Source organism: Rhincodon typus, chromosome 23, assembly GCF_021869965.1.
Source record: "Rhincodon typus isolate 14 chromosome 23, sRhiTyp1.1, whole genome shotgun sequence".
Classification (NCBI taxonomy): domain Eukaryota; kingdom Metazoa; phylum Chordata; class Chondrichthyes; order Orectolobiformes; family Rhincodontidae; genus Rhincodon; species Rhincodon typus.
The window spans coordinates 8,295,968-8,307,675 of record NC_063354.1 but is presented as its reverse complement, the minus strand read 5'-3'; the positions used below and the strand labels follow the sequence as shown (position 1 = coordinate 8,307,675).

At 39.5% G+C, this 11,708-nt stretch overlaps 1 protein-coding gene across 1 annotated transcript in view; it reads right to left on the bottom strand.

Moving 5' to 3' along the window:
• cep131 (centrosomal protein 131) overlaps positions 1 to 11,708 on the bottom strand; it is a 115,157-nt gene that overhangs the window by 40,836 nt on the left and 62,613 nt on the right. The window contains exons 16-19 of the mRNA XM_048611093.1: positions 7,639 to 7,755; positions 5,387 to 5,489; positions 2,519 to 2,720; positions 1,200 to 1,307 (exon numbers count right to left, since the gene is read on the bottom strand). Of these exons, the coding sequence (XP_048467050.1) occupies positions 1,200 to 1,307; positions 2,519 to 2,720; positions 5,387 to 5,489; positions 7,639 to 7,755 (530 nt within the window). The remainder of the gene's footprint in view (positions 1 to 1,199; positions 1,308 to 2,518; positions 2,721 to 5,386; positions 5,490 to 7,638; positions 7,756 to 11,708) is intronic.

Genomic DNA, 11,708 nt, shown 5'->3' with positions numbered 1-11,708 from the left:
TAACCTCATCCCGACCCCTTGACCTGTCCGTCCTCCCTGGACTGACCTATCTCCTCCCTACCTCCCCACCTACACTCACCTCTACTGGCTTCACCCCCGCCTCTTTGACCTGTCTGTCTCCTCTCCACCTATCTTCTCCTCTATCCGTCTCCCCCTCTCTCCCTACTTATTTCAGAACCCCCTTCCTCTCCCCCATTTCTGAAGAAGGGTCTAGGCCCGAAACGTCAGCCTTCTTGCTCCTCTGATGCTGCTTGGCCTGCTGTGTTCATCCAGCTCTACACCTTGTTATCTCTGACTCCTTGCATGATTCTGCTACAAATCCCACCATAGCCCACATCGTTCAGGCCCCAGTTAGGTTCTGCCCATTGTATTTTTCCCAAAGATATAAATCTATGCACGACATAGGTACTTCACAGAAGAAAATTTGTGCTTCTGTCCACAGATGCTGCCAGACCTGCTGAGTTTGTCCAGCAATTTGTTTAATTTTATTTCTGTATGTTCAACTGTAGTTGAATAACTATACAAGTTCCCCTCCCAGCCACACACCATCCTAACTTGGAAATATATTGCCATTCCTTCTCTGCTGCTGGATCAAAATCCTAACATTCCCGTCCTAACAGCACTGTGGATGTATCCTACACTAGACAGACTGCAGCAGTTCAAGGCAGGGGGCTCATTCCAATCTTCTCATTGCCAGTTAGGTTGACATTTTATTAAAAAATACAAAGGAAACTGGTGACCTTGATGCAGATTTGTACAGTCCTATTTTCAGTAAAAATGAGCCAGTGAAACAGTTACAAGGACAGTTAAAGCCACAAACACTAACCAAAGACTTACTGAGCTGACCGGGTAGCTGATCTATCTAAATCAATATACTAAACCTTGGCTCATGCAGAGTTTTATGACCTCAACTAGGACAGAAAAGGACATAGCAATTGACTTTGGTACTCTCAGTTTCTCCTTCTGGAAGGCAACAAGTGGACATCTGGAGACCTTGCACTTGGATTGTTTGTCCTGATTATTATGCTATACTGAACCTCACTGTCTGGGCTCCCACATGAAACATAATCAGTTGGGCAAGGTACCTGCAAGCCCAAATGCTGTCATGAATCTCAAGAGAAAAGAAAAAGTCAAGGAGAAAGCTAACAGAGGGACAAAAAGGACACTACTTGAATTTAACAGTATGGTGATATTCTCACCTAGCAGCTTGCTGGTTGAGACGTTCCTTCTCTTCAGCCACCTCAGCATACAATCTCCTTCGCTGTTGTTGGATAGCTTGCTCCTCTTGTTCAAGCTGTTTTTCGTATCTATTGGAACACAGTAACAAACACTTTGGTGATTTAACATAAGTAAGCAACAATCATATTCTTTAATATGCTGAACGTATCTTTAGTGAGGGAAATGAGAAAATGCCCTAAACAATAAAAGTAAAGGTATACAAAAACAGAAGTTGCTGGAAAAGCTCAGCAAGTCTGGCAGCATCTGTGAAGAGAAATCAGAGTTAACGTTTTGGGTCCAGTGACCCTTCCTCAGAACGTAAAGATACAGTCTTACCAGACCACAGGGCTGTTCACTCATTAGAGAGAGATGTCTGGTTGTGGTTTAACCAGAGGGTCACTACGCCTCAGGTAAGGGGAGAGTTTGAGTAGGAAATCCTTCTTGGTGATCTCAGCCAGTGCAGGAATTGATCCTATGCTGCTGGCGTCACTTTGCATCACAAACAAGCTGTCCAGCCAAACAAGTTAACCGACCCCCACATAAACAATATCATGTAAATTAACTGTATAGTTTGAAACAATTAAATAAGTACTGAAATTCATCTGAGCACAATCGCTTAATTTGATCATTTTAACTACTTGCATCAACTTGAATCAATTGCTAAAGATTATGTCAGCAAAACTGAGGAAAAAGAAACAAAAATTACAAAAATGAAGTCTTATAATGCTGACTAACGATTTTCTAAACACTTAATTTATAAGAACCTTTCCAGAAACTTGTTAATTTATGCAGGTTTGTTCTGATAATGATACACACTTCAAATTAAAATGGCATCTTATTCGTTCCTCAGAATGTAACCAAAGGGCAATACATTATAAATATAACCTCAGTAAAGATTGCTCACAAATCAGCTATAAACAGGTTTTATGCATAATTTGTCTGAGATAAACCACAAGCCCTTGTCTGAACTAACAAGGTGTAGAGCTGGATGAACACAGCAGGCCAAGCAGCATCAGAGGAGCAGGAAGGCTGATGTTTTGGGCCTAGACCCTTCTTCAGTTCTGAGGAAGGATCACCAGACCCGAAACGTTAACTCTGTTTTCTCCTCCACAGACGCTGCCAGACCTGCTGAGCTTTTCCTGTAACTTTGTTTTTGTTCCTAATTTACAGCATCCGCAGTTCTTTTGGTTTTTATTTTTTATGGAGCATTGTCTTTTATTCTTGGACTTTGAGATGAACAGATGGGTGTTATAGGCCTCATAAGGCAGGCATTATTTGAACTATTTTTATTCATCCAAACCTTTGTCTGGCAAGATCCCGCTCCCTCTGGCACAGATCTTCCTTCTCCCTCTCCAGCTGTTCCCTCAGTTCTTCAGTCTGTCTGATATATCTCTGAGCTGCACGCTCATCAGATTGCAGAAGTTCAGCCTCATGCAATGCTTTCAGTTTCTTGAGTTCTTGTTTATGTTTAGCTATTAGCTTTTGAATCTCTGGCTCCAAACCTGGAATTCAAGCAATTGAGTTATCCAGATTTACGATAAGACCACTTCACTGAGACATGTGACAGTAGGAAATGCTATTACAGTACTTTCAACAATTTGCTACAAGGTCTCCAGCATAGGAAACTTTTCCAAGGCACTTTACAGAGACGTGAACATACATAATGGCAAAGAATGGAACATTGGGTGGTTCAGAAAAAATGTGACCAAAAACTTTGTCAAAGTGGAAAATTTTAAAGAGTAAAGTAAAACAAAGTACTGAAGAACTAAAACAAAAAAAAGGAATAGCTGGAGAAACTCAGCAGGTCTGGCAGTATCTGTGGACAGAAAGCAGATCTAACATTTCAAGTCCAGTGATCTGTTCAGAGTTCTGCCAGACTTACTGAGTTTCTCAAGTAATTCCTGTTTTTGTTTAAGTACTAAGAACGCTTTTAAAAGAAGGCAGTGGATGAGTGAAAAGGTTTATAGAATGAGTTCCACATGAGCTTGGATGCCTAAAAGCATGGGTGCCAATGAAGGGGCAAAAGAATTGGGTGGAACACACAAGAGGTCAAAGTCAGAGAAATGGTGAATTCCAAGATAGAGGAGATTTATCGGACTGGAAGGGGGTTACACAGATAAGGAGTGACAGGGAAGTCAGGACCAGAGGAGAGTGGGGGGTCACTGGCAGCCCGAGAAGGTCACTGAAGTTAGGGGTTACGAAAGGCAAGGTTTTATGGGAACAGACATTTATGGTGAGCAGAGAACAGGAGGCTGTCCACGAAATCACTGGGATAGTCAAAGGTTAGAGGTAATACAAGGGATCTTCTAGCAGGTAGAATGAGTAAGAGTGGAGATGGACAATGTTATGGGCATGGAACTCTTCTACCTTTATGATGTTCTGGATCTTGGGGTGGAAGTCTGATACAGGTCAGGGTCAAGTAAGATGCCAAGGTTACAAACAGACTATTCTATATTACTCCAAAAAGGGGGAGGAATCGATCATTCAAGGAGAAAGCAACAGCCAACAAATGGTATATTGGTTCATATGTTGTTTACTGGTTTGCAAGTTTAGCATGTGCATTAAAGGTTCATCAGATAAATAAGTCTCAGATTTTGCCATTAGGTATATCTGTGCTTTACAATGTTATTGTCTGAAGAAAACCTGTGGAGAAGGAGTGAGATAACAATACAATTGTGTGGCATTTTTGAGAAATGAGCATTTCAATGTACACCGCACTAGGCAGTGTGAAGCTGCTGTACCCATTTATATCCTCAATTACGTTTAAACACAATGTACAATTAGCACTGAAATGTGTAGACCACCTCACTTAAATTCTAAGCATAGTATAGCAAGATCACAACAGATTTTGTTAGTTTGATTTGATCAGGCAAGAGGTCAGCACCTATGAGGACTTTGCAAAATCTCACAGCACAGGAAAATCCTGTACTGACTCTTTTTGCCATCCTTTCTCCATTGAAAATGTTTCCTTATCAAGCATATGTCTCATTCACTTTTAAAAATTGAATCTCCTCCATCACCCTTTCACAAAATGTTAAAAAAAATTCATTCTCTCTGCCTCTTTTATCAGTTATCTTAAATTTATGTCCCCTGAGCCTCTTCCTAGCAGAAACAGTTTCTTTGCACAAAAAGTTCATAATCTTTAACTCTTCTATTGAAGCTGCTATTAAACTACTGCTTGAAGAACAATCCCAGTCTCAGTGGTACTATTCGAGGAAACCTAGACATGCCACTACAAAGCACACCGTATACTTTTGCTTCAAGCAACAATTAAGCAAGGTATACTTAGTAAAATTAACAGCTTCCTTTTCTGGGTGAAGCACTTCCTTGCTATTTGTAATGTCATCAGCCAAATCTGCAACAAGACCAAAGTGCCTACTTACACTCTTACTAAGTGATTCTGCTTTTCTGGCTCCTTCAGTGAATCAACTTGCAACAATACTGTGAGAATTTCACCATGCCAAACCCACCTAGATTTCGGCAACGCAAGCCGTGATTAGATCCAACTGCAGCAATGTTCCACAGAGTTGTTATGCCTACAACAAATAAAGTGCTCCTTTCTCATTACTGTATCATTTAGATTAAGCTCTCCAACTCTCACTATCACTCAATTCTTGAAAATTTGATGATTAGAATTGCAGCTGTTCAAGATGTTTAACTCTTCTATTAAAGCTACTATTTACCAACTGCTTGAAGAACAATCCCAATCTCAATGGTATTATTCTAGGAAACGTACTCATGCCACTATAAAGCACAAGTGTTTCAGCTTTCCACCATCCACGTATTTTTCTTTTGTAAACAAATAATGGGGCAGGTGATCAGAGGCAATTTAAGGGAAGGAGATAGCAGGTGTGTCAATTGTGTCATGTACTTCTTGATAATTTGTTCTTTACAATCTTCTCAACATCTATAAGCAAGTTATAAGTTAGTTAATCTGATGATAAATCTCTTATAATAAAGATGTCCTATTGTAAATTTGAAAACATGAACAGTATCTGTATGATAAATTTGGAAATTCTTTTTAGTTCATTTAAATGGCTATTCTGTTGCAAAATATTTGAGTACAACATTTCACCATTAGTGGTTATCCACAAAAATATGCAACTATTAATGGTCAGGTATTCTGTTTAGAATATTGATTATAAGTCCCAGGTTTGTAAACTGGTACCTTTTACAGTAATCTCTTTAATTTTCTTTGTTTTCTCATCTATCCATTTCTCTCTGCGTATTTTTTCTGTGGCACTCATTATTTCTTTTAACTTCTTGATTTCCTATAGACAGAAATAATTAGACAGGATGTTATAAGAAAACCTGCAGTACAATGATTCTTTACCGTACTTTGAATGCTGAAAAAATTCAGATAGGAATAAAAGGACACTGTAATATATATTTTTAAAAATGTATTCAGGTTGTACCCTGTCCTCTGGCAGCCTCAGGATCAGACTTTTGTCAGACTGTAGGAGGTCATATGTCAGGATTAGCATGGGAGTTTTTAAATACATTTAAAAAGTACCGTGCAACATGCAGTTTGCAATCATTCTGCATCTTAATATTAGATTCAATTAAATTTTCTTGTTGCAAATCGTATTTTGAAACAATTAATGTTCCTTAATATAGAATCTGAAAAAGAATACAACTGTATTAAAACTAATGGCACCAGAGGCATTTGTTACTGTGTGAGCTTGAAGCATTTAATTTTTTTAATACCTCCCTCACCCAGATGTGGGAAACAAAATATATCCTTTTACCGAAGGGTCCAACAAGTACTATTTGAATTATTCAAAACAGAAAATAAATGAGAGTGCAGAATGGACGTGTGCACACCATGACCTTGTGATCTTAACAGTTACTTTACATGGAGCAATTGTTCTGCTGCTTGTAGATGACAATGATGAATTGGAAACTGACAGAAGAAAAGTTACTGAACCAGTTTAAATTGCTGCAGCAAGAAAACCGTTTTGGGGAGAAGAGCAGAGAGGTTGGGTTTTCCAGAAACCAGAACTGGAATCATACTGTGGATATCAGACCACACAGGTTGCTGGATCAAAGAGTGCTGGATTAAGGAGGTACAATCTGCATGTACAAAGACAGACCTGTAGTCACAGATGGCACAATGCCTCAATGGGTTAGCACTGCTGCCTCACAGTGCCAGGAACTTGGGTTCAATTCCAGCCTTGGGCAACTGTCTGTGTGGAGGCTGCACATTCTCCTTGTGTCTGTGTAGGTTTCCTCCAGGTGCTCCCACAGTCCAAAGATGTGCAGGCTATGCTAAATTGCTCACAGTGTGCAGGGATGTGCAGTCTAGGTGGATTAACGATGGGAAATACAGGATTACAGGGGCGGGGTAGCGGGGTGAGTCTGGGTGGGATGCTCTTCAGAGAGTCGGTCTGGAATTGTTGGGCTGAATGGCCTGTTTCCACACTCTAGGGATTCAATGGACACAGAATAAAAGCTGCAGCACTTCTCACTTCCGGCAGTTCCAGGAGAAAAAAAAACAGCCAGTTTGCAAACAAACAATGAATTAAATAATCTCTTTAGACTATTTCAGTTGAGGTATAAATATTAACCACTATTTTGTATATGCATTCCTGCAAGCCCAAAAGACGGTCTGGTGCATATTTGGGTAGCCATCTTTCTGTCTTAGTCATGTTGGGGCAATTTTTTTTTAATTCATTCACAGGGTGAGGGCATCGCTGGTCAGGCCAGCATTTTTTGCCCATTCCTAATTACCCAAAGAATAGTTAAGAGTCAAGCACATTGCTGCGGGTCTGGAGTCACACGAAGACCAGACCAGGTAAGGATGGCAGTTTCCTTCCCTAAAGGACATTGGTGAACCAGATGGGTTTTTTCAACAATTGACGATGTGTTTTGACAATTGACAACTGACATGGTCATCACTGACTCTTAATTCCAGATTTTTATTGAACTCAAATTCCACCATCTACCATGGTGGGATTTGAACCCGGATCCCTGGAACATTACCTGGGTCTCTGGATTAACATTCCAGTGATAATACCGCAAGGCCATCACCTCCCCATGACCTGACGGATACTTTAAAATTGTAAAGAGGCTCAATAGGATGAAACTACAGAAGATGTTTCAACTTCTGGGGGAGTCCAAAGTTAGAGGTTATGCATTTAAGGTAGCCCCTAATAAATTCACTTACACATTTAATGAGAAACTTGTATAAAGAGACAGCAGCGAGGATGTAGACCTCGCTACCACTTAGAGTAGTTGAAGTGAATATCACAGAATAGAGAAATGTAGGCAAATGCATGAGGGAAAAAGGAATAGAAAGAAAGAGTAAGATGGGAAGAGGTTGTGGAGTATCAGCACTAGAATAGACAATTAGGCAAATTGTCCTTTTTCTCTGCTGTATATTCTGCGCAGTTATATGGATGTGCAGTCTGAATCTCTCACCAGTTCATGCTGCTCATGCATCTGTTGGATTTTCTTAGTGTATTTCTGGTCCACCTGCTTCAATTCATTTACCATAGACTCGCACTTTGCATTTAACCCCTTCTTGTCATCTATCAGCTGTCAGGAACAGATAATAAAAAAAACTCAAAAATAATTCTATCAACACATCAAAACATTGAGCATAGTACATTTAAATTCAGCCCTCACCACAACCCAATATGAAGTCCAAAAGTCTGTAGAATACTAAGCATTTCAACAGTCATAACATAATTTTATCAGAGGATTAAAGTAAATATTTACATTTTGAAAGAATAATTGAGCTGAAAATTAAGCTCAGGATGAATAAACTAAAAAAAGTCTAATACAATACAAATGAAGAATAAAAGTTATTAATTGTCAAGTTCTAATTTCATCTGAATTTTCTCTGCCAATTTTTTTCCCTTTGCCTTCCTGATAACACACATCCACAGCATCAGTCATTTAGCTAATAGTATCTGTGCATGGACTCTGGTTGATCAATCAAATAAGGTGTCAGTCTTAAGGTACACCAGCTCATGCCTGCCTCTGAGTCAGAAGGTTATAGGCTCAAGTTCCACTCCAAAGACTTGAACACAATCTAAGTTCCCAATTCAGTATAACACTGAGGTAGAGCGTGCTGCAATACTGGAAGTGCTAATAATTGGATAAGACATTAAACCAAGGCACTATCTGTTATCTTTGACATACATAAAAGGTCCCAGTAGCGCTATTCAAGGAAAAACATGCAAGTTTTCTTCCCAGCATCCTGACAGATATCTATCCCTCAACCAACATCGCTATATAGCCACTGAAAAGTGGTTAAGACTTGTGCCAATTGACTCAAGGATGGAGGTATCATAGCCAAATCTAATCCTTTCTTGACACAATATCTATATATTAACACTTTTAGCAAGAGTAACTGGATTATAATTGGAGGTGGGATTCTCGCTAATTTTGTCCACCTTCACCAAGAATACGAAGGCCAATTATAGTGACTCTATAGCCTTCATTCCCTACCTTCATTCCCTAAATAATGAATTTACACCTGACTGGAAACTAGTGAGAACATTTTAAATTATGATTAAACAGCTGAACCACTTCAGGGAGTGATTCTTTTTCAGTACCTATTTTGAATTTAACAGAGAGATAATGTATATGAAGATATTATTTGGGTTTGGGAAAAGAACCCGGTGGAAAGTTAACTTAGTCCATTTGTCACTTTTGCCTGTGGAATCTGAACCCATCCAAATTGATTAAATAAAGGTTTCCTTACTCTGCTGCTGTTTACAAAGATATAAATGATCTTATATTCTTCTGTAGGATATGTGCATCGCTTGTGTTGTGGGCAGCGTTTATTGCCCATCAATAGTTGCCCCAAAGAAGGCGATAAGCGACTTTCTTGGGCAAATGCAGTCTATGTCGTGTAGGTACATCCACAATGCTGTTATGAAGGGAATTCTAGGATTCTGTTCCAGTGACAGTGAAAGAGCCGTGTTGCTTGGACTGGAGCTTGAAGGCAGTGATATTCCCATACAGTTCCTGCTCTTGTCCTTCTAAATGGCACAATTCATGGGTTTGGAAGGATTCCAGCTGAAACTTTGTTGAACCTTTAATCTATCAACAAAGTTTTATTGTTCGATACCTTCCTAATTCAAACTAAACCCCCAGCCCTTCACACAGGGAGTGGTGCGCATGTATGTGGGACAGTCTGCCAGATGGGGTGGTGAAGGAGGGTGCGGTCACAACATTTGGGAGATGTTTAGACGGGTGCGTGGATGGAGGGAGGGTTTGGAGGGGAGTGGGCCAGGTGTAGGCAAATGGGACTGGTTCGGTTTGAGAAATCTGGGTGGCGTGGATGGGTTGGGCCAAGGGGACTGTTTCCGTGCTGTGTGATATTATGACTCCATTTGAAAGACATTTGAACAGGTACATGGATGTGAAAGGTTTAGAGGAACATGGGTCAAATGGAGGCAAATGGGATTAGTTCAGTTTGGGAAACCTGGTTGGCTTGGACGAATTGAGCCGAAGGCCTGTTTCCGTGCTGGGTATCTCTCTTTGACTCTAAAAAGACCAATAAGAAAATAAGTGAATAAAGCATGCTCGAAGACTAATCTGTTGAAATTTCTTTGACCAATCATTTCTAAAATTCTTATCTTAATTTCTTTCTACACATTTCTGATAGCATATCAATACCAGCAACAGCCACAGAATTTTTGCTTTGCTATATTTACAATACACAGAAGTATTTTAAAATTTCATTGTAATTCATTTGAAAAGTATATGCTTGTTTTCACTTTTATTCATTTCTGTTAGCCACTTAAAGGCCCGAAAACCTCTTTTCCAAAAACCAGGAGAGATAATAACAAATTGATTAAACCAATGGTTACCATTGTTTATTTAATTTAATAATTCAATTCAAGTACTAAGGTCCAAAGCACATTACAAGGAAAGTACCATCAATACTGTATTGCATAAACCAAGATAAATAATGAATAAGTCAAAAAAAAATAGAATAGAATCCCTAAAGTGAAGAAAGAGGCTATTCAACCCACTGAGTCTGTACCGATCCTCCAAGGACCATCCCACTCACACCCACAACCCATCCTTGAAACCGTGTGGGGTTTTTACCATGGCTAACCACCTAACCTGCACACTACAGGGCAATTTTTTTAGCATGGCCAATCCACTTAACCTGCACATCTTTGGACTGTGAGAGGAAACCAGAGCACCTGAAGGAAACCCAAACAGACATGGGGACAACGTGCAAAGTCTACACAGACAGTGACCTGAGACTGGAATCGAACCTGGATCCCTGATGCTGTGAGGCAACAGTGCTAACCACTGAGCTATGCTGCTCCTAATACATACATCAAATTTTTGGGTACATGATTCTAAGGCATCTGTTGCTGTCGACTAGGCTAAGAAACTCATGCAACATGGAAACCTCTGGACTGCAGTCTAACAAGAAAGAATACAATGCAATATCACACACGGTCCCTCAAGCCTGATCTACCATTCAACTTCAATTCCACCTTTTCATCCAATCCAATCCCTCAATTTCCTTAGTATCCAAAAATCTACCATTTCAATGTCAACATACCATTTATCTTCCTAATTGCTAGCTATATCTGCATATTAGCTTTATATATTTCTTGTACTTCTTTTTATCTTCTCACGCCTAGCGGTGTGGCAAAATATGTTCTTAAGTCTATTTCCATTGATAGTTTTTCTTTGAACATGTTACCAGCCTGCTGCAGAGATTGGAGCTTCAGGGGTATCATTCCACATCACACACAGATGACCCGAAGACTCTCTCAACCCGCCTTTAACCTTCTGGCCATTAAATGAACATATCTTCCTACGCCATCAATGCCTGAGCTGCTATTTGAACCCAGAATTCTGGGCCAGATGCAGTGACATTACCACTGTGTCACAAGACCTCCCATATTTGTTGTTCAAGGCAGCCAAATCTCTACAAAGACAAACATAATAGTTCCTTACCATTTAAAAATATTCTGTTCTTTCAATTTATCCTTTCAAACAAATAACTTCACATTTCCTTATGTCAGACACTATCTGTCAGCCCGTTGCTAAATCAGCTAGTGTCTAAATCCTTTCCAGCCTCTTGATATTCTCACATTACCTTCTCACTTAATTTTGTAGCACCGGCAAATTTGGAGACACGACACTCCACCTCTTTTTCTAAATCATTAAAATACATTTATAAATAGCTGAAGCGATCTGCATTGCGCCCAAGTAACAGACTGCCAATCTGAAAATGATGAATTGTTTGCTAGTCTGTTTTATGTCCTTCATTACATCCTCTATTCATGTTAATAATTTCATCCCAATTCAATGAGCCCTTCTATTATGTAATATCCTGCAGTGTGGCACCTTATCCTTTTTAAAATATATTTAAAGCACTCAAAATAAAGTTCTAATTTTAATTTTGAAAGAAAATTCATCAAAAAAAGTATTTTTCTATATATTTTCCACTGCCAATCCATCAGAACTGTTTAATTTCTCACATATTTGGGAAAAGTTGAGAACTA